Source organism: Aquila chrysaetos, chromosome 20 (genome assembly GCF_900496995.4).
Source record: "Aquila chrysaetos chrysaetos chromosome 20, bAquChr1.4, whole genome shotgun sequence".
NCBI lineage: Eukaryota > Metazoa > Chordata > Aves > Accipitriformes > Accipitridae > Aquila > Aquila chrysaetos.
Genome location: NC_044023.1, coordinates 8322741 through 8349403, shown reverse-complemented (window position 1 = coordinate 8349403; position 26663 = coordinate 8322741). Strand labels below are relative to the sequence as shown.

Sequence of the window (26663 nt, the reverse complement as noted above, 5' to 3'; positions counted from 1 at the left end):
CCAGCACAAAGCCTGCCAGTGCAAAGTTTTTGAGGAAACCTGAATCGGCAGTCAGTACTAGATCCGTGTTGTGTGTCATGCGGACGTAGTACGTCTAATCTGAGATATCATGTGAAGTCTCAAAGCTGGATTCATCCTATCAAATTACAGCCTTTGCCCTTGCTTTCCTCTTCAGGATAAATCCTGTATGACAACATACAATTAATCTGACGCTCAGAGAAGAAAATTGCTTTGGATTCTGATAAATTTTCTTGATTTCTAACCACCACAGGAAAGAGCAAAACATTTTGCTTTGCTCTCTTTCCCTGTAGAGCCCACCCACCTGCGCTTTACAGGAACGATGCACCAGCACGATCAAACACTCCCAGGAACACACAAACTATCTTTTGTTAAAACGCCCAAGCCATGACCTGTGCAACCCTCTATGCCCAGCACTGTGCCCCACAAACAGCTACAGCACAGACACTGACCAAGGGACCAACTTGTCCCTGCAGCTAAACTTACATTTCCTACATCCAGAGACTCACAGACTGTCTGTTACTACAGGTCTACACACATATAAAAACAGGTACGTTGGCTTGGGACTTAGGTCTCTCCACCTCAGGGCCTGGCATTCAGGATCAGCTCAGGAGTGGATTCCTACAGAAAAGCAGAAGAGGAAAAAGGAACCAGAAGCTTCCTCCTCCATGCTCTCCAGCCTCTGACCATTTTCAGCTCAGGAGCTTCTTGGGTCAGATGTGGTTCTCATGAATTTGGTAACCTCAAAGAGATTTCTGTTCCATGAGCTTGTCCAGACTCCCTTTGAACCCACATAAACTTCCAGCACTCACAACATCCTGTTGGAGGGAGTTCCCACAGCTTAATTACACATTGTGTGTAAAGCCACTTCCTTCAAATTCAAGATTGTCCCTATTAGTTTCTTTTACTGCCTCCTAACTCCGAAATGGAAAGAGAGCGAACAGTGAGTGTACCTCGTTCACCCTCTTTCTGCTGTTCACGTAACAGGGTTTCCAGACTGAAGGATCCTAGCATAGAGTTAGGGTTTTTGTTGTTGCGGTTTTGTTTTGGTTTTAATACTTTTACACCTCTGCTGTAGCGACTGGCTGATCTATCAGCTGGCTGCTCCTAGCATAAGGAGTAACAAAGTGGTGGAGGTGTCATGGTGAAATGCTTCAGCCAGGAGGGCCCTTGGAAGCCCAGCAGCACCACACTGTGTACCTTCCCATCCCACATCATCCATCACAGCCCCAAACGCACCAGGGCTGCTGCAACACAGGCCCCAGGGGCTGGAGCCCTGAGGGACACCCCCGTTTTCACAAGGGTGTGCTGTTATATGCACTCATGCCATATCAGAGAACCACACCCTGAGCTGTGTTTCAAGTGCAAACAAGCTGCAGCTTGGTCATTCCCCAGTACATGTTTCACTCCTTGCATTAACTTGAGTGTGGAGTTTCTTGACTTTAAAATAGGTGACAACAAAGAATCCCCTACCATGCTTCTTGCTCCAGCAGTTAGTTACATTTTCTGCATTAGTGATGAGGTTTTATTTGTCACTTCCTCATTTATTTGGCCTCTGCAAATTTCTTCATACTGGTATTTTGTGTTTCTTCCAGGTGATCGGTAAGAAATACAGCCCAAGAGCTAACTCCTTCATGTTCTCACTAGACAGATTCACTTGAGTCTCCACTTGGCTTTTAAAGCTGTCCTCTTTCTACTAAATTTAATGTGAACCATATTGATTTTGTACTGGCTTAGTTTCTCACTGAAAATGACGTGCAATTACTGTCAAGTGCTAACCGAAGGCTAAGATGAACACCTGTACTTAAGAACCAAGCTGAAACAATTAACACTAATTGTTTCTATTTCCCCCAGTCCATGTTGAGTGACATTGCCTTAATTCTTTCCTGAACGCTTTGTTACTTATTCCATTATTGTACCTGGGATTGATGTCTTAGTCTGATGGGATTATAATCATTAAGGTTGTCCTACTTCTCTTTATTATTACTGGATATTAGCATTCTTTCAAACTCCTTAAACTGCTGCAGTATGTAAGGAACTTTCTGGAAAAAAAATATTATATAGAACTCCTCCATTTGCAGGCCAGAGATCTTCAGAGCTGAGATATATATCAAAACAGAAGTGTCAATTACCAAGTCTGGTCAGATTAGGCATGCAATACCATTCAAACTTTTTTAATTTTTTTTTATTTATTTAAAGAGATAATAAAAAAACCTTATTACAGGGATAAATAACTGGCAAAAGATAGGAAACCAGACAGAAAGAAATGCTCAGCTCTCACAGAAGACCACCAGTAGAACCTGCACCGCTTGACATTCCTAAATGACCTGAAAAAGCAAGGAAAAATAGCAATGCAACAAAATTTACTGATGATGCCAAAAGGTTCAGGTAATAAAGGCAAGGGCTTACTGTGATGAATTTCAGAACCTTAACGGACTCTGTGCCTAAGCAATAAAATTTGAAATAGATAAATGTGAAGTGATATACAAGGTAAAAACCAGATTCAACTTCCTATATGAAATGATGGACTGGGAGCTGATCACTGCTACTCAAGGGCAGTATTTTATGGTTATATAGTTAATTCCTTTAAAATACAAGCTCAATACACTGAAGAGCTAAAAAAAGTTTTAAAATTCCATTATTAAGAACTAGGAAGAAATGAACAGAACAGAAATCATTAAGCTGATGTAGGAATCCACAAGCATGCCTCCATCTTTTGACTGTGTGCAGTTGTGATCCTCCCCATGCCAAAAGGCTATAAAGGACCTGGAAATTACTTGGAGCAGGGCAACACAGATGATTGAACTACAGAACAGCGTCTATATGAAGAACAACTATGGCAGAACTGGAAAAAGGACAATCTGGAAAAGAAGCAACCAAGAAAGAAAATGCCTACAGACACTTCTCTTAAGATCCCAAGCAGCGGTGAGAAAAGCTGGAGCCTGAGCCTTCAGTCTTTGAAACAAGGACAAGGGTACACGGGATGAGCCAGGTTCGAAGCAAAGGCAGGCAGGCAGGCCTCCCAACAGGGCAGATAGCAAGGCTTTGTTGTTTCTACCACATTTCAACTTTTTAGATCCATAATTTCTCAGTCATCGGTTTCTCTTGGAGCTCCCTTTTTCTCCCAGTTACTTTACATGCTTTTGAGCTTCTGTTTTCTATTTTCTACTTTCAGTTTCTACTTTTGTCCTATTTCATCTGCAGGGCTTTCTTGCATTGTTTTTTAAGGGCAAACAAAACAGATGCCTTCATTTCCTTTCCAAGTCAGGTTATTTAATTCGCTTTCAACACTTGATTGGGGAAAAATATTGCAAAAGGGGGTTCCTGAAACATCTTTTTTAAGCCTGTTTAAGCCAAAATGGTTAGAAACTAAACCAGCAATACGTGCTAGCAAAACCCTCTGTCTTAACACTGTCACCGTGTATCCTGTTTTGCAAACACCAAACTTATCAAGGTCCTTCTGGTCTACTACAAGTTTTCTTTGTTCTCAACTGTCTGCAAAGTTCACCCCTATGCTGTTCACCTCCCTATTTCTATGTAATTCATAAATTAACACCATTTCAGAACCCAAGGAAGAAGACTAATTCCAGCATTTCTCCCCTGCCTTACACTACCATGACAAGTCCCTCTCCAAGGCTGAAGGCAAAGCTGGGACTACGGGGGCAGAAAGCAGTATTTTGTCCTCAGGATCTGTGGCTGCCATTGCTGTCCTTCCAGTCTCACTTAATATTCTTGTTACTTTGGCCCTATTGACTAGATCTGTTATCTGTAGGTACCACGACTTACAAGAGCACTTCTCTTATGCAATACTGAGTCCCAAGATTCCTTTACACAAAATGAGATTAGGGCTTAATATTGAGGTAATTATAGTAGATCTGTGGATTTCCACTCATGTGCAATCTGCAAGATGCTTTGCATTTGTGCCAGTTTTTTTCTTGGTATCCTCTCTTCCCAGACACCTCCAGCATGTCAAATGGGATGTGGGGCACCCACACGCTGAAAAAGGCAGGCTCTGCTTGGGCAAGACGGCTCTGTCTTTAGGTACCCACTGCTGTCCCGTAGCTGGCAGCAGAAGCACGTATGGACAAGAGACACTAACACTAACTCTTCCAGACAACCATCTTTTTATATGCATAGCTGACACTCTCACCAGTGTTCCTCCTCTTCTCCCACCACAAGACATCTGTTGAGATTGCACTGGTTCAGATCAAACACCCATCAAGTCCAGCACCCTGCCTGACAAACGCAGGTATCTCAGATGACTAAGAGTAAAAAGAGCAAACGCACTGATATCTCTGCAAGTGTACTTTCTCAGTTTCCACCTTGGGGGTATTCTTAGGTTTTTTTAATCTTTGTGCTCAACAGCCCATTTGATAGCATTTTCTTCTGTGATTTCATCTGTTTGATTCTAAAGCCATGTAAATCATTGTCATTCAAAGCACTCTGTGGCGCTGCATTCTGCGGTCTCAGTATGGACTGCGGGAGAGGCACCATTGGTTTCGATCTAGACCAGACTATGCTCAGTCATGTCTTTGTCAGGCTGAAGGGTTCAAACCTTTTTAAACACCCCTTGTACAGAATACATTCCTTATCCCTGACTATTCTTCTCAGCCTCTTCTTTGCTTTTCCACTTGCACTGTATCTCAAAGTCCATCTTCCTTCGTGCAAAACCACAGTAATCATTGTGCTCCGAACTGAGAGCCATGATGCTATCCTCCGTTTCCTTCTTTATTCCCTTCCCCAAAGCCCCTCACACATGCTCATATGATCACTGTTGAACATTAAACTTGCATTTTCACAGAATTATGACAAGCTCTTCCTCCTAAGTGGCAATAATTAACTTTCACCCCATGGGTGCATAAACAAACTAAGATTCCCACCCCCCAACTTTGTATTTATCTGAAACAAATTTCATTTGACATTATACCGCCCGTAATTCAGTGTCAGAAGGACGAGCTGCAATTCTTCCTAGTCAGCTCTTGTCTTTTCTTCCCTTACGACCCCACACCTTTCTCACCATTTATGAGTACTCTGAACAGTATAGGTATAACACAGATCCCTATTCTTCTCTTGTCCCGAGCTTCCATTCTCTGTGCTTGTTGAGTCATTAAAAAACTCCAGTAGATTTAAGCAGCACTGTTTCCTTTGCAAAAGCCACACTGACTTTCTCCCACTGTAAGTTGTTAGTCCATCTGGTTACTTTTTTTTATAATTTTTTTTAAAAAAGGCATTGAACTCTGTGATATCCTGCTGAACTATCTTTAAGAACTGCTACCATGTAAGCCGCCATCTATTTCTCCGGCTTCAAGGTATTAAGTGAGAAGTTACATAGAATAATTAATAAGTCGGTCATTTCAGGCCCAAGTTTCCTTTGGAACCCTTGGGCAAGCACCATCTGGTCTTGGCATTTTGTAACTGTATTTATCACTTTGCTCTAAAAACTTCTTTGCTGACACTTCAAGCAGAGACAGATCTTCCAATGAGTCCTGTTCCCCATAAAGAGAATTTCTGGCATAGGAACCTCTTTGGACTCCTCCACAGTAAACAGGAATGCACATAAGTCATTTAACTTTCTACTGATGGCTTCATCATCAAATATTTCTTTCACTTCTTCATCATCTGTTGGCCCTCCAGACTCCAGCACCTTTCTTGCTTCTGATGTACTTGGAAAAGAATTTTTTTTTTTTTTTTTTTGCTATTAGTATGATGTTGCTCAGAGCCTTTCTGGCGGGTCCTTCTATTTTTCATTTGACTTGCCAGAGTTCACGTTCTTATTTACTTTTCTGGTCAACTTCATGACTTGAACTTTCTGAAGGCTGTATTCTTATTTCTAATACTTTCTTTATCCCAAACTGCATGCTCATTCTCAACTGTCAACATTCTACAGTATAATTTAAAATCTTCCCAACAACATTTTCAATTTCAAGCGCAGAAGCCTAGTTCTGCTGCGGTTTACATGGAACCCAGCCTTTCCAAATAGCTTTTGGACTGAGGTTCAAAAAATGAGCCAATTCACTTTGTCACTACCAAGTCAAGATCCTACTGTAAGACAGCCTTCTCATCTCACAAAATTTCAACAGAGCACACAGAAGGTGAAGAATAAAGAGCCTCCAGGTGTAAAATACAAGAAAAATGAAATGTTAGCAAAGAATGCAAACAGAGATAACTATTACTTGGAGAGCTGGTAGTTCTTTCAAACCACTGACACGCACAAAGACAACCTTCCTTAAAACTGTGAAGACGAAGAGGAGGAATCACTTTGTACACATCCACACTAGCGATCTGCTCCAAATGTGACAGTTCAATCCATCAGTACACCGTCAGGTGAGACAGAACTATTTATTGTTGCAAAGCACCGCTAATTAACTGAGCAAAGAAACTGAATTCAGCCCCGCTTCGATTAAAAACAACAATAAAAAAAGAAAACAAAAAAACCATAACTGTCAGACCTTGAGGAAAGAAAGACTTCATATTCATTGTGGGTGTACTGCCCAATTTTACTCAGTATACTAGTGACTCTCCATCTGTTACTTCTGCTAGGGACCTTGGTCATGAAGGCTGGTCAGAGAAAGACAGTGAACCTTGTTCTGATTATTTAATTAGATGATTCACTTAGGAAGGACTGGCTGTTGGCTGTGTGTATGCAACAGTGGATGGCAAATATCTTAATTAAAAGGTGGTCTATGGATATCTTAGTTCTTCTGCTGTCTCAAATGCCCTTCTCAAGTGAAAACATCATGACAGGAAAAGGACAGAAGAGACGATCGACAGAACAGAGTTGCTCTACCAACTCCAATTACGCTTTCTGTAGCTTTTATTCACAGTTCAGAATGAGGTGAGAACAGAGATCACATCAAGGCCGGAAGGCACCCGGACACCGAACAAGTGGTGGAAAATGGCTTAAAGCAAAGATAAATTAACCAGTGTCTTTTGGGATATTTGTGCTTATTTTTGAGATGATCCCAAAAGTAATAAGCAACTACCTCTTTCTACTTAGCCACCTAGCTATTTGTACAGTGTCCAGTGTTGCAGGAGAGGAATCACACCAATAGGCAAGGAGCAGAGGATTTCTGCTGTGCATTCAGGTGTGTGCATTTGCATAGCTGTATCCCTGGGAATGAAGGTAAGCTGTCATTTGGTGCATTTATTTTGCACAGCACCATTCTGTATTATGGGGTTTCACCCTTATCACTTGTTTACTAGGACAGACTCATCATGGATCAATTTAAGATTTAAAGGGCACGCTGGCTAGCCTTTATCAAGATGCTAACTTCCTCAAAGCCGCTGATTAAACTTTTCCTCCACATTAGTTAAACTGCATCTGAAGACAAATCGTAAGACAACAGAGAGGTTCAGGAGAGTTTGAATGGATGTGGAAGAACACGTGAGCCAGATGAGAGTCTAGTGTAAAAGACAGCATCTGAGTGGTGACTTGGAAAGAACCTAATGACATCACAGCAGCAGGGAATAAAATGTTACGGAGAGACTGAATGAGAAGATACAATAGGCTAGTGAGAAGGTAATAGTCAAGGTCAGAAACTTCTAGGGTGGAGTGGACCTCAGCAACAGCATAAAGAAGAGCCATCAGGGTTCGGGGCAATGTAAATACATTGAGAGAAAAAGATGAAGTGTAAAAAGTAGGAAAAACAAGAGTTACCATTAAAAAAAATGAGGAAAGACGATGATATTTCCAAGCCCCTCCAAACTATCAAGTTGTTTTTATTTGGAATTTGGTTATCTTAAGAGCCATCGCTAGTCCTACATCCTGGTGGCAGTTAAGATCATTTAGGATGTTTTTACTGTCAATTCCTGGCTCAGAGAACTCCCCGCCTCTGGCGCTCAATTGCTGTGGCACTTGGCCAAAGCGTGAGTTTGGTGAACTAGGAGGGATAACATTGAGAGTTGCTCAGCTTAGCCCTGTGACTGAATTTCTGTTGCCCCTTGTGTGAAGGTGCATTTATGTCTTCAGAAATTATTTTTAAAAAACGCCATGTATTCTAGTGTTAAATGATACAAATCACCCATTAAAATTAATTTATGTCAAGCATTTATGCTGAATATGCTGTTAAGCATTCCAGTGAACTAATTAAAATGAAATAAGGTTAATGGCAATTTTTCTTTTTTTAAACATGCAACCTTGGTCCAAATCAGAGCCAGAATTAGTCTGCATATTTGAAACAGAAATGATAGTGCTGTGTGGCTGGAGACCTGGGTAAGGCCAGAGCAGGGCAGGAGGAAGGCACCCAGATGCATTAGAACAGCCTTCAACAGAAAATAAATATTTTCACAAACAACCTTCTCGGGGAGGGAGAGACTTCATATTTCCCTAACGAAGAAAAAAACCCCCAAAATAAAGCCCTTGGAGAATCTAACACTTTGAGTCACAAACAGCATTTAGGACAAGTAAGACTAATTTTTGAGATTTCTGAGATAAAAAGAGGGTAATATACGTTTGCTTTTAGAAGAAGTGCACTGTTTTAAAATCACACAGACAGCAGCATTGTTACCTAGTCTAAGCTCTGTCAAAATGAAAAGGCGGCAACAACAAACCTAACGTTCCCTAGGAAGGTCTTAGGATTTAGTTTTCTCCAAATCGTGCATTGCATACAGACAGAGTGGGTGGGAACCACTGCTCATGAAGGGTTCCCTGCCACAAACAGGTGAACTGTTCCCCGGGAGAGAAACAAAAGCTGGATATGAGGCAGCAACTAAAAACAAACAAACCCCCGATCCAGACACCTCACAGAGACAGACTTAAAGGGATATCAAAGTAGTTAAGGCACCATTTGACTGGGGACAATAGTCTGTCCTGAGTCTCTGTAACAACTTTAGCTCTGTAAACGTCTGTAATAAGTTTGGTGTTTGGTTTTTTGGTTTTGTTTTTTTTTTTTAAGACCCAAACACAACTGAAATAGTCTCGAGGTTCCTCTCGCCCCTGAAGGAGCGGGTTTCCTGACAAAGAAGGTTAGGTAGCGCATAATTTGAACCTGGGTGATTTTCAGTCTAAGGTCAGGCTGCTGGGCCACACGAAGCCGATCGCGCCACTCGTTCGTTTTAAGCCAAAACCGAGCTCTTCGCTACATGCTTCTCCGCGTGCCCTCGGCCTGCGGAGGCCGCACCGGCTTCGGCTACGGCAAAAGCACAAAATCAAAAGTTTGTGGTTACGCTCCGAAGGGCAATTTCTCCCCTAGCTAAAAGTTTGCACGCTGACAAAACCCGGGCAGCGCTTCCGCCGGACCTCACGCCCCCGGCCAGGCCCGGCGAGACGCACGGGGGGGGGGGGGCTCGTGGGCGACCCACGCCGGCGGGCCCGTCCCGCCCCGTCCCGTGCCGTGGACCCGGCTCACCCCCGCCGCCCGACTCCGAGCTCCGGCGTGGCGGCGCCTCCCGCGCGCCCGGGTGACGTCACCACAACAAGCTGCCAGTCAGCCGGGTCACCCCCACCGCCCGGTGCCCACTCGTGTCACACCCCCGCGGCGGGGAGGAGTGGGGCGGGGGGGGGGGGGAGGTGGGGAGCGAGCGCCGCCTCCGCGCCGCCCACGGCGGAGCTGGCGGGAGCGGGGTCCCCGCCGCGGGCCCAGGCGCCGAGGGCCGGGCGAGGCGCGGGGCGGCTCCGGCGGGGGGGAGCCCCCGGGGCCGCGCCCCAGCCCCAGCGCGCCCCTCCCCCGCTCCCGCCGCCCGGAAAAGGCCCCGTTACCGGGCCCCGGAAACTTGGGGGGGGGTGGTAGGGGGGCTCTCGGAGGGGCGGCCGGGCCGCCGCACACGCCCTCCCCTTTTGTGCGCGCGATGCCGCCCGGCCGCGGCGGCGAGAGGCTCGACCGGGCCCGGCCGCCCCCGCCCGCAGGCCGCGGCGCGGGCTCCCGGCGGGGGCGGGCGGACGGGCCCCACCCGCCGGCGGCGGCGGCGGCGCCGCGAAGGAAGGGGGAGAAAGCCGGCGAGCCGCCGCCGCCCCCCCCACCCCGGGCGGCGGAGATACCCCCCTCCCCCTTCCCCCGGTACCTGCGGCCTGCGCTGGGTCTCGCTGCCGCCGCTTCCTGCTCCACAGGCCCGAGCTCGAGCAGCGGCGAACGGAAACGGGCGGGGCGGGGGCGTGCGCGCTCACCGGCCCGGCGCGACGCGGCGCGCGCTGCGCTCCCTCAGCCCGGCCCCGCCCGGCCGCCGCCTCCGGCCCGCGCCCGCGCGCGCGCGCGCGCGCCCCCGCCCGCCCCTACGGCCAATCGGAGCGGCCGGGCGCGGGGGCTGCCGGGAAGGGGCGCTATAAAAGTCCGGGTGCTATTTACGCCGCGCGGGTTGGGCGGTTGCGCCTGCGCTCTGAGGGGGGGCGGCCGCGCGCCGGGCTGGGGCCCGCCGCCGCCGGTGAGGGCCCGCCGCGCTGCCCGCTCCCTCCCCGCGGCCGAGGGCGGTCTGAGCGGACGCCCCGAGGCCTTCCCCGGCGGAGGAGGGGGTGTGTGCGTGCGCTTCCTCGGCTTATCTTCGAGCCGGGTGAGCTGCGGGGCTCCTTCGGCCCCAGCAGTGCTTGTCCCGTGGGGGAGCCAGCGGTGTTGGAAAGCCGGCTGCCGGGCACGGCTCCCCGGCCGGTCTCGCTAGGCCGGGGGGGAAGGCGGCTGCGGTGGGGAGTTGTTGTGTCAGGGCGCCCTGTTTGTCTACAGGCCTTTCAGATGAGCCTCTTTGGGCCGGGAGTTGGTTCCCTGTTTCTTCCAGTCGAGCCGTTAAGAAAAACGGAGTGGAGCTGGAAGAAGCCGAGGAGCTGGCAGGCAGCGCAGGAGAGAGCTAGAAGGGTCGGACTCTGTGCCACGTCTCACTGCCAGGATCTTCTGAGCACGTCTCTGGTGTGCCTGATGGCAAGGATTGCCGTTATCTCGGGATGCAGATGCAACAACCCCATTGTCGATGCAGTGCTGCCTTTGTGTCTTGGAGGAACGGTACTGCTTAGGGGCACTTGGGCATCGCTTCACTGAAAAGGGAATTTGCGTATGGAGGGGGTTGATGACAGTCAGCCTCTGTGCATCTCGAGGTTCCCTTGTGCAACAGGCACAGTAGCCTTTAGCTGGCATTTGGGCACAGTCTATTTAATCTGGGTTCCCTTAAGGGAAACTGGGTGCTGTGCCAATCTTGGTATGTGATCCTGTTAATAGGTGCGTGCCTCTTCCCACCCCCATTCCCTCATTTGACAGCATTTGTGTTGCCAGCTAACTTTAGACTGACCTTTTTATGGTCTACTCTCTGGTGTCCATAAAGGAAGGAGCTGCTTAACCCCTGTCAGTAAGTGTGTCTCTGGGACTAGCTTGCTCTGTGAGCTGTTTCAAGGAAGCTGACTTTTTTTTAATCAAACAAACATTTCATACAAACTGATAAATGGTTTTAATGTATGCAGCTTGGTGCTGATTCTCGATGGACAGCTGACAGTGTGCACGGTCATGAGGGCCTGTGATAGTTTGTCCTGTGGGGTGATGGGTGTGCCTCCACCTCTAACATTATAGGAACATTGAGACAGAAGTTTGTTTGTCTGAAGTCAGTAGTGAAATTACCTATGTGGTTTGGACACCAGCTTGGTGGGGCTCTAACCACAAATCAGTTATAGGTTCTTTTCATAATCTTTTTTTCTATTCTTACTGTCCAATAGAGATCCTTGTGGCCTACTACTTTTTTTTTTCATGGTCCATTGGAAAGTTTGGCCTTTGTTTACAGAACAGTCAGGTGTTTTGATCACAGTATGTGTGTGTTCCTTTTCCTAGAGCAGTATCTCCTTGCCCAAGGCAGAGAGCTATTTGGATGGGGCTATGGCCCCAGGGCCTGTTCTCTCAAGTAAGTGCTATTCAAGTGGGCATCATGTTAATCAAAGTGCTTCAGGAGCTGCTTTTTTCCAATTTGGTAAACAGGTAGGTTTTAATGGATCAAGAGCTTTGATTTTAATGAATATGGTAGGCAACAAGCTCTACTATGAGCTATGAGGATCCTCAGTCTAATTCTCTCTGTAAACCACACTTTTTGAAGGTGTCTGTAGTGCTAACTTGCCACACATTCTTTTATCTTTGTCTCGTCTGTGTCATGGTTCAAAACAAGGTCTTCATCCTGACTTCCATGTTATGGCCAGGACCCCACTAGGTGTAAGCTTCATGGATGAGAAGGTAGTAGAGCAGTGCAGCTCTTTCCATGTGATGTGTAGAGACTTCATTTATGAGTTAAAGCAACATATTCTGAAACAATTAGTTTGGTCATAAGTGTAAGTTGTTGTTGTTTTCCCCCCAGTTTACTTTTGCCAAGATAAGAGTCCATACAGGGGAAAAAAGGTTTCTGAACTGGTAGCCAGGAACAGCTGAAACATCCCAGAATATCTTTTGCAGATATTTTTATTGCAGGGATACCTTTTGCAATCAGTTCCACTTAAGTCAGGCAGTGTCTCAAGTGTGTTTACAGCTATCAGAAAAAATAACAACAAAAACTGAGGAAATAATAGGAAGCAGTAGCTCATAAGGTTTTTGTTTTTTTTTTCTTAGGGAATGTAATGTGGGTTATATTTTTAGTTGAGCTATACACTTGATTGAAGAGTGAACCTAGTTTCTGTGCCAGGAAACTATGAGAGCTTACTTCTAACACCACAGCATGACATTATTTAGCACAAGTCCTTCCATAACTTACCCAGCCCAGTTAATTGTATCATAATTTGCTTTTATAAGTTTTTTCTAGATACCATTCCCAGACATGTTTCCAGACATGCTTACTAACATAATATGATGGTATGTCAATGTTGTATTTGCTTTAGACCTATAAGCTGAGCAACATGAAGCATCTGTCTACACCAGTAAAAATGTATTTGTATGGTGGTGGGGTGTGTGTTTTGTTCTAAAAAAAACCCAAACAAAAATCCCCAACAACTTACCTTTCCAAACTTTTGGATATCCAGTTCCTCTTAAAGTCAAGAACTTTCATCTGAACCTAGGCTGCTCAGATTCATAAAGGATGAAAATTAGCAGGTCAAGCCACTCCAAACATGTGAAGTGTCTTCCCAGGTTCCTCACATGTGGCCTAATTTTTAAGCAAATGGGAACTCACCCAATGGTGCCAGTATAAAAAAAGAAAGTAACAGCAGTAGAGTCCAAACCAAAAGGAGATCTATTTCTTCCATTTACAACATCAGTCTTCCTCTCTCCCCAGTCTACACAGCATTTAGGCCAAGTGCAGGCCTTCATGAAGTTAGGTTTTTTACCTGTCTCGCAGATAAAGAAGCCTGAAGGGCAAGTCTCCTGTCCGAAGTCCTAAAGGAGGTGGCCACCTCGAAAGCCAGCCCTTCAGCATCCTCCTGCCCTGTTGCTGTAGCAATTAACTCACTAGTGTCTCTCCACAGATGGACCCATGGGTGCTGTGTTGATCAGTGTTGCTGTCACAATAGCCCTAATGAGGGGAACTCCAGTGCTCTGGACAGGGGATTTTTTGCAGAACAGGAAACTACCCTTCCACAGGGAGAGGGAAATCCAAAGCTGCTGATTTGCAGAGGGGGAGCAGAGGCTCCAAAAAGTTGCTGGCCTCTAGTCAAACACAGGCTTTCAGCCATGGCTGGAGAAATGAAGCCTACGAGCCCCAGCTCAATGCAGCTGAAGTGTATGACACTGGCACAGGTTTGCTTGTGGCATAGGCACCTCCTAGATGGCATTGGTCAGGCTTCCCTGGCCCAAGGAGCAGCGAGCTCTGTTGCAGGACTGCTGGTGGAGAAAGCAGCTCTATTCCCACTGAGAGGAACCCTGGTACAGAAACCATCGAGGTTCAGAGGAACACAGGCCTTCCAAGAACAGCTTGGGTCTCGAAGCTTATCCCCTGCCTCCCCAGATGCAGCAAGCACTGCTTAAAATCCTACAGTGAAGTGACCAGAAATCTTCATGTTCCATACTCCCTGTCCAAGTGTGGGGTCCTCCTGCTCTCCTCATGTGAAGGTGATTTATTAACTGAACCAAAAGTTTACCTCGTATCCCTACCTGGGAACGTGTATCCAGAAGCCTGTACCTCTTAGAGACCCTGGCTGGCTCTTGGGCGTGACAGCACCAGACTGCAGTGACTTTCACAAGCTCATCCCTTAATCCTAGTGTGACCCACCTTCCTCTCTCCCACAAATAGGGCACAAGCAGCTCCTCCTGCAGTTCTGAAAACCTTTTCTATATTTCACTATCATTCTCTTTTTGTTGCAAGTCATTTTCTGCACGATTCTTTTAACTTGTATCTCAGCTGAAAGCTGCTTTGAATTTCAACTCACAATTATTTAGCTTCTTTCACGCCAACATAGCACCTTTGCTTTAAGCTTGTACATGGCATTCTGCTGGCTTTAAGTGCACAGTAGCTGCTACGGCAAGAAAATTCAATGAAAGTGAGTAAGTTACCTTGTATGTGTGGAGAGACTTAATTGAATTAAAAACCCTATCAGAAAAATCTACAGTTTGACTAGCAGGCAGGAAGCAAGACCAGTGAAGTTCAGTTTATGCTCGAAGACCAAATTTATCCAGAACTTTTGAGTTTTTAAATGGAGCAGAACGGACAAAATTCAGAGATGTTTAGTAGGATCCAGCAATAACTCCACTATACAGAAATTTTAATGCTTTGTAAAACATTAGAATACAGACTAGAAAGGGAATAGAAGATTTCAGTTGTACAGTAAGGCATTTAAAGTATTTTTGTGCAGTTTAAGATAAGCTGATTGGTTTCTTCCTGTTTTCTGAATTTAGAAGTATTTGGAAGAGCTCTAGTGAATTATACTGAAAGTGAAATAAAACCCGTTTCCCTTAGTTTTAGAGGGTAAACTGAACAGAATATATTGATGCAACTGCATCCTGAAATAATTAAATTTCCCTACCATTTTGCTAGTATTTCAGAATCTGTTTTTCTCTTAAGGCCCCCCCCCCCCCCTTCCAGTTTTGTTTCAAGAACCAGCAAAAAAGCCCTTAGACTTAAATTCTGCATGAGGCACAAAGGTACAGCACATGCACCACTGCTTATATCCCAGGCTGGCTTGTCAGCAGAGGTGTGATGGGTTGACCCTGGCTGGTTGCCAGGTGCCCACCAAAGCTGTTCTATCACTCCCCCTCCTCAGCTGGACAGGGGAGAGAAAATATAACAAAGAGCTTGTGGGTCGAGATAAGGACAGGAGAGAGATCACTCACCAATTACCGTCACGGGCAAAACAGACTCAATTTGGGGAAAATTAACTTAATTTATTGCCAATCAACCACAGTAGGGTAATGAGAAATAAAACCAAATCTCAAAACACCTTCCCTCCACCCCTCCCTTCTTCCTGGGCACAACTTCACTCCTGGATTCTCTACCTACCCCCACCAGTGGCGCAGGGGGACGGGGAATGGGGTTATGGTCAGTTCATCACACGCTGTCTCTGCTGCTTCATCCTCTTCAGGGGCAGGACTCCTCACACTCTTCCCCTGCTCCAGCGTGGGGTCCCTCCCACGGCAGACAGTCCTCCACGAACTTCTCCAATGTGGGTCCTTCCCACGGGCTGCAGTTCTTCACAAACTGCTCCAGCGTGGGTCCCTTCCACGGCGTGCAGTCCTTCAGGAGCACACTGCTCCAGCGTGGGTCTCTCGTGGGGTCACAAGTCCTGCCAGAAAACCTGCTCCAACGTGGGCTCCTCTCTCCACAGATCCGCAGGTCCTGCCAGGAGCCTGCTCCAGCGTGGGGTTCCCACGGGGTCACAGCCTCCTTCGGGAACCGACCTGCTCCGGCGTGGGGTCCTCCCCGGGCTGCAGGTGGAGATCTGCTCCACCGTGGACCTCCCTGGGCTGCAGGGGGACAGCCTGCCTCACCATGGTCTTCCCCACGGGCTGCAGGGGAATCTCTGCTCCGGCGCCTGGAGCATCTCCTCCCCCTCTTTCTTCACTGACCTTGGTGTCTGCAGGGCTGTTTCTCTTACATGTTCTCACTCCTCTCTCCGGCTGCCATTTCTGTGCCCCAGCAACTTTTTTTCCTTCTTAAAAATGTTATCCCAGAGGCATTACCACTATCACTGATTGGCTCGGCCTTGGCCGGCGGCGGGTCCGTCTTAGAGCCAGCTGGTGTTGTCTCTCTCTCTCGAACACAGGGGAAGCTTCCAGCAACTTCTCACAGAAGCCACCCCTGTAACACCCCACCCCGCTACCAAAACCTTGCCACACAAAGCCAATACAAGAGGGAACGCAGCAGGGGTAACATCCTACTGGGACTAAATTTTCATATGTGATTTCAGCCTGCCATTAAATGCTTAGTGAATCCACTATTTTTCTTACATGCGGAAGGGAAGCAGTAATGGATACCCCCTCAGCGTGAAACATGCTGTAGCCGAGCAGCAAGGACAGACCTGCTCCAGTCTTGCCTGAGTGGGACAGTGCCTCTGCTCTGTTCCCTTCCTGCCGTCTGCTGCTACACTCTGGAGAAGCCAAATCGCAGAAGGACCAGAGCAGGACACCTAGCACGTCCTTATACAGCTGGAAGGGGTAGGAAGTCCTGGCTGTGCCCTGCTGCTGGCTGTAAGGCTCACCCAAATCACGTGCAGCAGGGCAGGATGAGAACTTTAGTAGCACTCAGTGCATTTGGCTGGAGGGTCCTGTACCACCAGGAAACTGTCCTGGAGAATCCCCCTACCTACATTCAAAAAATGAGAGAAAATGCATAATACCCTCCGTTATTCAGGTCCCCTGCTACAAGTGACACGAGGACAGATTTTTAGGCTGCTTTTAGTGCTTTCTGACAGAGGAGGGAGCTGTCAGCTCACCATTGAACCGCTCAGCAAGCAGAGATGCCTACCTGGGAGCTGGTTAAGCTGTCTAGGTGGCCCACCGAAGAGGATGTTAAGCCTGACTTGCAGGAGGTGGACGCTAACCTGAAAGTGCTTCAATCTTTTGCTTTAAGTGTATGTATGGGGTGCTTTGTGTCCCTGTACAATGAAAACCACAATAACTAGTCTGCAGGGGACAGTGAGACCAGTAGGCCTGAGAAGTTCTTTGGAGCTTCCCCACATTTGGCAGTGGGGTCTTGCACTTTTTGTTGCTGTAGCAATGCCCCCCTCCACTGCACCAAGAGCCCCGGGAAAACTGCAGCCTGTGCAACACCTTCCCGCTAACGGCTAGAGACAGAGCACCCTTCTCTGCGTCCGGGGGATGCAAGCAGCCCTTTTATCTGGGATACCTGCCAGGGAGCAGAAACAGGCCAGGAAGAAGCTAGGTTAAACTGGTCTGAGGTTGACTCAAGCCAACATGGACTGGTCTGAAGTGGAATAACAATGTGATCCCATCTGCCATTTCTCCTGGTACAACTCATCGGTAGCCTTCCTGCCTCAGCCAGTAGCAGTGTGACAAAGTATGGCTTAATTACAACCCTGAAATGAAAAGAATTTCTTCATTAGATGTTGTTTTATGGCTGCATCAGTCGTCTTTTGTCCGGCTGCTCGTGGCAGAGCTCCAAGTGGGCTGAATCGTGCTGGTTTGGCAGGTATGGGGCGGGGGGGGGTTGGTGGTTTGAGTGCACAGCTGGGCAGAATGGGGCTCTGAGTCAGAAGGTCCTGGTGACGTTGCTAAATTCAATTTGCCACAAAGGTCTTTTTCTACTTCATACTGGGGCTGTCTTTATGCGGTCTTTCTGCCTTCAGAAATATGGCTCAGACCCAATTCTTGCGAGTCATGTGCATTCATTCGTTAGCCGTTGGAAAAAGGCAAGTAAGAAAAAGTGGTGGCTGTTACATGTTTGTGGACTGTTTTCCACCACACTTGTCTTCTGACAGCAGTTAGGTGACAAAGATTGAAAATCAAGGCAGCCTGTCTTCCTACCCAGGATATTGTGCTTTATTTCTCCAGCCATGAAGATAATCCTCATGTCAGATGACTTCATTTTAAATTGTAGTGAGACCCTGAACTGATGACTTAGGAGCACGCACTGTCTTCATTGTGGTTCTGATTCTGGTGTGTTGCTTTGTGCCCAAGAAAGATGGATTGTTACTTGGCTAAGGCTAAATGAGGAGGTAACGCTATATGAAATGGAATCTCTTTTCAGCCCCAGTCAGTCCTCCAGATCCTGTTCATCTTTTCCCAAGGTACTGGTGCTAGAAATCAGCAGCCTTTTGTCCACCTCAGTCGATGCACCAGCATCAGCTTAGCGCTAATGGTTCTGAGCTGATCTGAATTAATGGTAAATCTTGTGTGTCTTGTACAGCAGTGACTGACTCACATCAGCTCACTTGATCACTTATTCCTGGAAAATAACACTCAAATTTGCCAGAGAACTGTCCCTTACACACTGAAATATTTGTGAAGTCAAAGCTTTTGCAACTCAGAATGGCAATTTCTGGAAGTTTTCCCCTAAAATTGTTCATATTGAAAGTGGGGGTTGTACAAAGAGCCTTGCTAAACTCTTGAATTTGAGAAGAGTTTAAAATTGATCACTCGGACCAACAGGAGCCTTTGTTCCAGGCAACTCAGCTCAGACTAATGCAGAGTTGCACAAAAACCTCCCTAAGAAAAATCGAAGTATAAACTTGGGACTTAATCTCTCCATTTCACGCTGAGTGTTTTTGAAGAATATTTTAGCTTCAGTAACTCAGGAAAGGGCTGTATCTATCTGGAAAAAATGTCTTTTCCCAGTGACGGATTTAATACAATCCTTTTATGTTCTCCTTTTTTTTGGACAAGAGGCAAAAGGTGCAGGAGCAAATACTGCAGAGGCATAAGACTTCCCCTCTCGTACGGGAGGAGCAAAGATTTCATAGTTAAATGTGGAAAAGGCTTGCTTTTAGACTTCTCTGAGTTTTGGCACAAGTCCCTGTGGGATATGTGTCACTGGCCCTCCCCAGCCTCAGCACAGTGTTGCATTTCTTCGCAAAAATAGGACCTTTGCTGGTAATGGAGTAAACAGAAAAACATAGGGGATGTGCTCAGGGCAAGGGGGATGTCACGTGTGTGGTGAACGGCTCTGAATTAACTGCTACCACTGTGTACCTCTAACATTTCAATATGCTTAGTGAGACCATATCCCAGTGCTGAACACCCTCCTGCTCTCTCAAAACTTCAGAGGTACTCTGTGAGGCTAGCTCAGACATGGCTAGACTGACCCCTAAATGGCAGCAAGGACCAATTAAATCTCAGAACCGCCTCATAAACTTCTAAAATCTTGGGAAATCGATTTACCTGCAAAACCCAAGATAAAATATGCAACATTGAGCCAAAATATAATTTTGTTATTTGGAGAGTCACCTCAACTCAATTGCTGACTTCACAGATGACAGCAGCAGTTTCTGAAAAATAGCCTGGTCAGAAAAGCTGCCAACTTTCAGCAGAAAATGTGCTTTAGCGGTTTACATGCTTTCTGCTCAATTGGTCCCTTATGCTCGGGCTTTTTTTGCACTCAAGTGTCACAAAATACTTGTGACAACCCATGACACATTTGTCCACCATTGCTCCTCTCTCTTTCCTCTGGGCTGCATCTCAGTCCTTACCCTTTTCTGGCTTTGTCTATTGAGACTGCAACAAAACCCAGCAATTCTGGGCCGTGATGTGTACCCCGGGTAGATTTTTTCCAGCAGTCACCAAAATGGGTGGAATTCTCTCCATTTTCCTTAGATATCTGTGCCTGAGTTAGTTGTCTAGATTCCTAGTGTAGAAAAGCAGAGATGAAACGGAGGCATGGGTTACCTTAGCCTAAAATAGGAATAGGTGCCTACAGAGAATTTTGGCCTGAAGGGGCTTTTGTGACTGAACTGCAACCAACGCAGCTGCACCATACCCTACATCCATGGTCTACCTAAAACCCATTGAGTTGATGCCAGTCCCACCTCATGCAGCTAGATGGGAAGTAGCTTGTTTGAGTCTCGCTGTTGTTACTGGTCTGTATTGGCTTTGTGTGGCAAGGTTTTTGGTAGCGGGGGGGGTTACAGGGGTGGCTTCTGTAAGAAGTTGCTGGAAGCTTCCCCTGTGTCCAACAGAGCCAACACCAGCCAGCTCTAAGACGGACCCGCCGCCGGCCAAGGCTGAGCCCATCAGCGATAGTGGTAGCGCCTCTGGGATAACATTTTTAAGAAGGAAAAAAAGTTGGGACAGGCAGTATACGGCAGCCGGAGAGAGGAGTGAGAACATGTAAGAGAAACAGCCCTGCAGACCCCCAGGTCAGTGAAGAAGGAGGGGAGGAGATGCTCCAGGCCCCGGAGCAGAGATTCCCCTGCAGCCCGTGGTGAAGACCATGGTGAGGCAGGCTGTCCCCTGCAGCCCAGGGAGGTCCACGGGGGAGCAGATCTCCACCTGCAGCCCGGGGAGGACCCCACGCCGGAGCAGGTCGGTTCCCGAAGGAGGCTGTGACCCTGTGGGAAGCCCGCGCTGGAGCAGGCTCCTGGCAGGACCTGCGGATCTGTAGAGAGAGGAGCCCACGTTGGAGCAGGTTTTCTGGCAGGACTTGTGACCCCATGGGGGACCCACGCTGGAGCAGTGTGCTCCTGAAGGACTGCACGCCATGGAAGGGACCCACGCTGGAGCAGTTTGTGAAGAACCGCAGCCCATGGGAAGGACCCACGTTGGAGAAGTTCGTGGAGGACTGTCTCCCGTGGGAGGGACCCCACGCTGGAGCAGGGGAAGAGTGTGAGGAGTCCTCCCCCTGAGGAGGATGAAGCGGCAGAAATAACATGTGATGAACTGACCATAAACCCCATTCCCCATCCCCCTGTGCTGCTGGGGGGGTTGGTAGAGAATCCGGGAGTGAAGTTGTGCCCGGGAAGAAGGGAGGGGTGGAGGGAAGGTGTTCTGAGATTTGGTTTTATTTCTCATTACTCTGCTCTGGTTGATTTGTAATAAAGTGAGTTAATTTTCCCCAAGTTGAGTCTGTTTTGCCCGTGATGGTAATTGGTGAGTGAGCTCTCCTGTCTTTATCTCGACCCACAAGCTCTTTGTTATATTTTCTCTCCCCTGTCCAGCTGAGGAGGGGGAGTGATAGAACGGCTTTGGTGGGCACCTGGCAACCAGCCAGGGTCAACCCATCACATGGTCTCATCCCTCAAGAGCACAGGTATCTTGTATGGAGGTGTCCGGTTCAGAATTACAGGCTGGTTGAGGTGGGAAGGGACTTCTGGAGGTCATCTTGTCCAATGCTCCTGCTCCCGCAGAGTCACCCAGAGCTGATTTTCCAGGACTGTGTCCAGATGGCTTTTGAATATCTCCAAGGATGAAGACTCCACAACCTCCCTGGGCAGCCTGTGCCAGCACGTGGTCACCCTCACAGTAAAAAAGTGTTTCTTGATGTTCAGAGGCAACCTCCCGTGTTTCATTTCAAGCCCATTGCCCCTTGTCCTGTCACTGGGTACCACTGAAAAGAACCTGGCTCCATCCTTTTTGCACCCTCCCTTCATGTATTTATATACATTGGTAAGATCTCCCCGAGCCTTCTCCAGTCTGAACAGTCCCAGCTCTCTCAGCCTCTCCTCATAGGAGAGATGCTCCAGTCCTTTAATGACCTTAGTGGCCCTTCACTGGACTCTCTCCAGTACGTCCATGTCTCTCTTGTATTGGGGAGCCCAGAACTGGACCCAGCACTCCAGGTGTGGCCTCGCCAGTGCCGAGTCAAGGGGAAGGATCACCTCCATCTACCTACTGGCAATGCGTTGCCTAAAGCAGGGTTGGGACCAACATCAGCTGCATCTGGAGGAGCTCGGACTCCGCATCAAATGGCTGTTGCCTAAGAGTGAGCCAGAGAAATTGTGTGTGGGTGCTTTTACCCACTGGAAATGAAGGCACTGAGATTGAGCCTGATTGAGCCAAGGAGGGAAGGAGGGTGAAGTTATATTATGCAGAGGAGGGCAATACGATTTCTAGCAGTCATTGCTGTTCTGGTTCAGTGCAAGGGTTTCTCACAAGTTATCTTCTCTTCCACAGCAGCAATAAACAGTGCAATAAAAAGACATGAACACTGCAACGCTTTGTTGTGACAGTCTCTTCTGTCTCCTCCCCCATGCACGTAGGGCTCTGCACTCAAAATCCAGATGCAGATCACATTTGGTATTATAGCTGAATAAGCTATAGGATTAAAAATATTCCTGGATATTTTAAATAACTTTAAATGGTTTCCCTTCTTGCCATGGCATACTTGGCATCACTGGGGACAAGACTTGCACTTCTGTGCTCTGTTGCTACAAAGTTAAGCCTATGTCAGTATTAGCAGTTCAAGCTGTCTAGTCAAGGGAAGGAGAAGAGCAGCCACAGCAGCAAGTCAGCTGAGACAAGCTCTTCTACAGGGGCATTTATAAATATGCTTGTCTAGCAGAGCTGCAGTGGTGGGCCTAGACACAGTCCAGTTTGAACTGAAGCCATCATTGCAATGGGAACGGTGCACCCTGCTCTGCTTGCAGGTGGCCTGGCCTGACTTGGTTGTAAACTGAGAGGAACTAGATTGGGCTTAAAACTTGGAGATTTGAGTGCAGCAGGAGATGTTTCCACCACCTCTGCAAGTCAATAACCGGGGAGAAGTGCACTCATGGTGGGCGGTAGTGCACTAGTAGACAGTGACACTTGTGGTAGGGAGAGGGGCTCATGCAGAGGTGCAATAATGTCAGAAATCACCTGTGTTTAATAGCTTTTATTATGAATGGCGTGTCCACTGCAACATGAGGTAGTAAGAAAAGAAAGGGAAATATGAGAATATAAATAATCAGGGCTTCTGAAAGTCCTTTTGGAAGAGCTCCCCCTCCTCAGATTTACAGCAGCTCCCTGCAGAAGTTGGAAGAGGCTTGTGAAGTATTTTTTCAAGACAGTTTTTTGCCAGGAAAGAGATGAAAATCTTAAAACAAAAATGTCTTTCAACTTTAAATTTGGAGTTGTCATTGTAATGTAATTCTTTACACAGCTGCTAGAGAGGTTTATAAAAGCACTGTTTACATGTGTGCATTAAAAACAGAAGCACAACATGGCTATAAGAAATTCATTTTCTGGTTTTGAAGCTAGCAATTAAGGTTGGGACAAATGTTGATGTTTGTTCTTCCTTCTGCAGTCACTCTTGTAAAACTAAAGGAGAACCATTGACATGAAAGCTCTGTTGGTGTCATTACTGCTGGGCTGCTTTGCTTTGTGGAACATCAACTCCTCTCTGGTTAGAGTGCAATTGTGTAAGGCTCTTAAAATCCTGTTGAAATCCCTGAAGCTTGTTAGGGGAACCCTCATTAAAAATGCTGGATGACAGTCTAAAGTGTCACTTGCTGTAGAGAATAAGCTTGTTGACAAGACCACATTAAACCCAGCACTTTTTGCAAGCACAGTTTGCAAACCCAGAGAGACAGAGTGTAGCATGTTCGTGCTTTCCTTCTTGTTTCTGTCTGGATAGAAAGTGGAAGAACACTCTGGGTAAAATATCTCATGTTTTCAGCAAGAAAAAAATCTAAACTTAATCTAGACTTCAGGTACAAGAAAAGAGGTACATGTACAAAAAAAAGGCAGAGAAGCCTGGTTCGTAGATCTGTATTCTTCTGTAGCTCAAAGGCAATATAAGATCATCCTCAGGATGAAGAAGGAAGTACACAATTGCCGCTAAGACAATGAAAGTTGAAGGCACGCCACAGAGGAGAAATTAAGAGAATATTTCAATGCAAATGTCCCTATAAAATACATTTTTCACCAGGAAGAGGTGCCTATAGCCCCGTTCTTCATGTGTGCATGATACACTGCAGTAGGAGGTACAAATATTCACGGCACAGGTAAAGGGAGATACTCCCCTCTGGATTGAACACAAACATCTGTGAGAAACATTACTACCGATTTGAGGAGAACAGAACGCACCTGCAGAGAAGAAATCCCTTCTGAGCACTGGCCCCTGCCTGGCATCATGGGAGGAGTTTGACCAGACCTGTTTGGTCATGAGTCAAAGTTGCACACCCCAGTCCCAAACAACTGGAGCTATAAATGGTTTAGAATGATTTTCAGGGGAGTTCAAAGATGAATAATGCATTCCTCCAGACTTGTAAGGGGTCTTCTATTCACAGAAAATCAAAGTGATGTACAAATGCGATTGCTGGCCTTGGGGAGGGGAATCTGAATGACTGCTTAATCATTCACAGTAGCTATCAGAGGTGATGTGACATCTGAAAGGAAGAGGTGAAAGTTCCATCACAATTTGTTAAATAAGAACCACCTTAGTATCTTGCTAAAGAGCTGGTAACCAGAGGTGCAGAATTCTGAACTGCTATTCAGTGCTTCGATAGCAAAAGGAGAAGCTCATAGGCTACAACCTACAAATGTTTTTCTTCCGTAACTTCATGAAAGTTTGCTTGTAGTATCCATGGAAATTCCCCATGACAGAAGTCAGGATTAAGACAAAGGGCCTGGCAAAATACCTGGAGTAATCTGTCTAATTCTATGCATTCCTATTCTAAAATATTAAGTCAAAATGGAATAGGTGTAGAAAAGGGGAATGGAGAGTGATTTGTAAGAACACAGGGGGGTTTTTTATTTATTTATCCCAGCAAAATGAAAGCCATAATGAGATGTTTCCCCCTAAAGTAATAAAACTCACCAGAGACTGAAGTCAGTATACACACAAGAAAAGACAGGTACACACTAGTTCTAAATAAAAGTGGATTGCAAGCCTTCTACTGACCCCCATCTCTCCAAAGGAAGTGTTTGGAAAAGCTATTTACAGGAGCAAGGAGCCTGGTTATCTTAAAGGTAACACACGGTAAATTTATTGAGAAATCATAGGATGTCATGCATCAGACTGGAAAGGACTGGTGTCCAAACTGGAAATTCCTCCTTGTTCTGCCGCTGTAAGTCTTTGCTGCTCAAGACACCGTGCTGGCATTACTGAGTGTTTTGTCCGTCACTGCAGTCCGTTCTGTTTGGTTTGGTGGCTTGAGTTTTGATTTAGCAAGTGGATCCTACCCCAAGTTTGTATGATTTAGGACTGGGATCTGAACACAAGATGAGAATCTAAACTCGACCCTTCTGGTGTCAGAAAGCAGGAAGTAGGGAAGGTTATGTGCCTGCCTGAAAAGTTCATTCCGTAACTTAAAAACTTTGCATTTAATTACAAGATCATTTTTGCTAATAGATCCAGGAGGAAGATAGTTTGCTATTTAGCATTTGTGCCCTAATTAGACAGTTAACCATAGGACTAATTTGCATATTTCTTAACACTTTTAAGTTTGTCTGAAAAGACATAAATGCCTTTTCTTACTCCTTAACACTGTGAATCTTGAATTCCTGTCATGACAAAGAAACATAGAAGAATGCAGTGAGAAATGAATTTAAATCTGAGGGCAAAACAATGGATTGATAGTTAATCCTTCAGCGTATCTCCTCTTTTGCATTAGCGGAGGCACCAAAAGGTGAAGGGCTGAAGTGCCACCAGGCTCCTCACGCTGTTTGCCTTTCACACGCGTGGCTTTCACAGGATGCCAGGACGTGTGTGTTTGCCCGTGTGAGCCCTTCCTAGCCTCCTATCAAGGTTTTCCCATTGGCAGCGGCTTCATTTCAACAAATGAATAATATTTTAGGAAATTTATTGATCAGTACAAGAAGCTCCACAGTGGCAAATATTAAAAGTTTATAGTGCCAATGGTGGGACATGAGAAAGTGGAAAGTGGAAATGCGGAGGGATAAACCGGTGCTGTCCTGTGTAGCCTTTGGCGATGATTTCCAGAGAACCTCCCGCTCCCGGCACCCTAACCCTTCCAGTGATACTAACCCTGCGCTTCAGGGGGCCAGCAGCCGAAACCTTCCTGGCTTAAATACTGAGCCACAGCCTGGTCCTGGCTTGCTGGACCAAGCAGCACACGAATAGCCCTTCGTGCCCTCGCCCTGACCACGCAGCCCAGTCCTGCCCCCGGCCCTGCTGAGCTCTGCCAGCGCAGCCCCTGCCCTCCACAGTGCCTTTCCTCTGGAGAGGACTTCTCCAGTTCCTGCTGTGGGGTGGACTGGGCGGGTGATAAAAACGGGGAAGGTTTCCGAGTGGGTTCCAGCAGCACGGGCGGGTGGCAGGGCGGTGGGAGGAGGTCCTCTGACAGCGGGATGGCCGGAGCGGGGACACGCAGGTCCTGGGACCTGGCATCTGCCTCGTGGGGCAGGCGTGGGCCAAACTGCACGTCACGGTGTGTGGGTGTGCGGGACCACCACACCATTTGGTCACGCGTCTTGCTCTGAGGAACGTAGCTTTGGGCTTCTTTGTGAAACGGCCTCTGGCCTCCGGCTCTGCCTCTGCAGGCAGCCTCCTGCCCACCAGGTGAGCATTTTCCATGTGCCTATGCCGCCTTCCTCCCAGTTATTCCCACAACTGCCCGTCTCCCTTATTGGTAAGGGACCAAATGCTGGTCTTGGTTCATCAATGGTGATGCGGAGTTGCCGTGTTACGGGCAGCCAGGAAGGACTTTGGAGTGGAGCCCGTCTGTGTCAGTGCTGATGGAAATTCCCCAGAGCTGCACGCTCTGTTCTGGCCTCTTGCCTGCCCCTCTAGGGAGGGTATTTCCATGCTGAGTTAGTCAGAGTTGTTTGTGTTTTGCCATGTTGCCAAGGCAATAAGCATCCTTTCCACATCTATCTGCTTACCAGGCATCCAAAGTGAACTTCGTGAAGCTCAGCTCACCTTCTCCAGCAGATAAAGGCACCCAGGGCAACTGAGAGAGGAAGGACAATGGCACATCTTGCTGGGTCAAGGGAGCAGGG

At 47.1% G+C, this 26663-nt stretch overlaps 2 protein-coding genes and 1 long non-coding RNA gene across 3 annotated transcripts in view; 2 read left to right on the top strand and 1 right to left on the bottom strand.

Moving 5' to 3' along the window:
* Positions 1-1837, top strand: part of LOC121232469 — a 21209-nt gene extending 19372 nt beyond the window's left edge. Inside the window, exon 3 of the long non-coding RNA XR_005930935.1 lies at positions 1828-1837. This is a non-coding gene — a long non-coding RNA (uncharacterized LOC121232469). The remainder of the gene's footprint in view (positions 1-1827) is intronic.
* The window catches only part of RHOA (ras homolog family member A), a 26363-nt gene extending 16195 nt beyond the window's left edge, over positions 1-10168 (bottom strand). Inside the window, exon 1 of the mRNA XM_030043626.2 lies at positions 10018-10168. The gene's annotated coding sequence lies outside the window, so the exon portion shown is untranslated. The remainder of the gene's footprint in view (positions 1-10017) is intronic.
* Positions 9805-26663, top strand: LOC121232489 (translation initiation factor IF-2-like). The gene is made up of 3 exons (XM_041118852.1): positions 9805-9899; positions 10064-10940; positions 26550-26663. The coding sequence occupies exons 1-3, from the start codon at positions 9805-9807 to the stop codon at positions 26616-26618; spliced, it is 1041 nt and encodes a 346-aa protein (XP_040974786.1). The 3' UTR covers positions 26619-26663.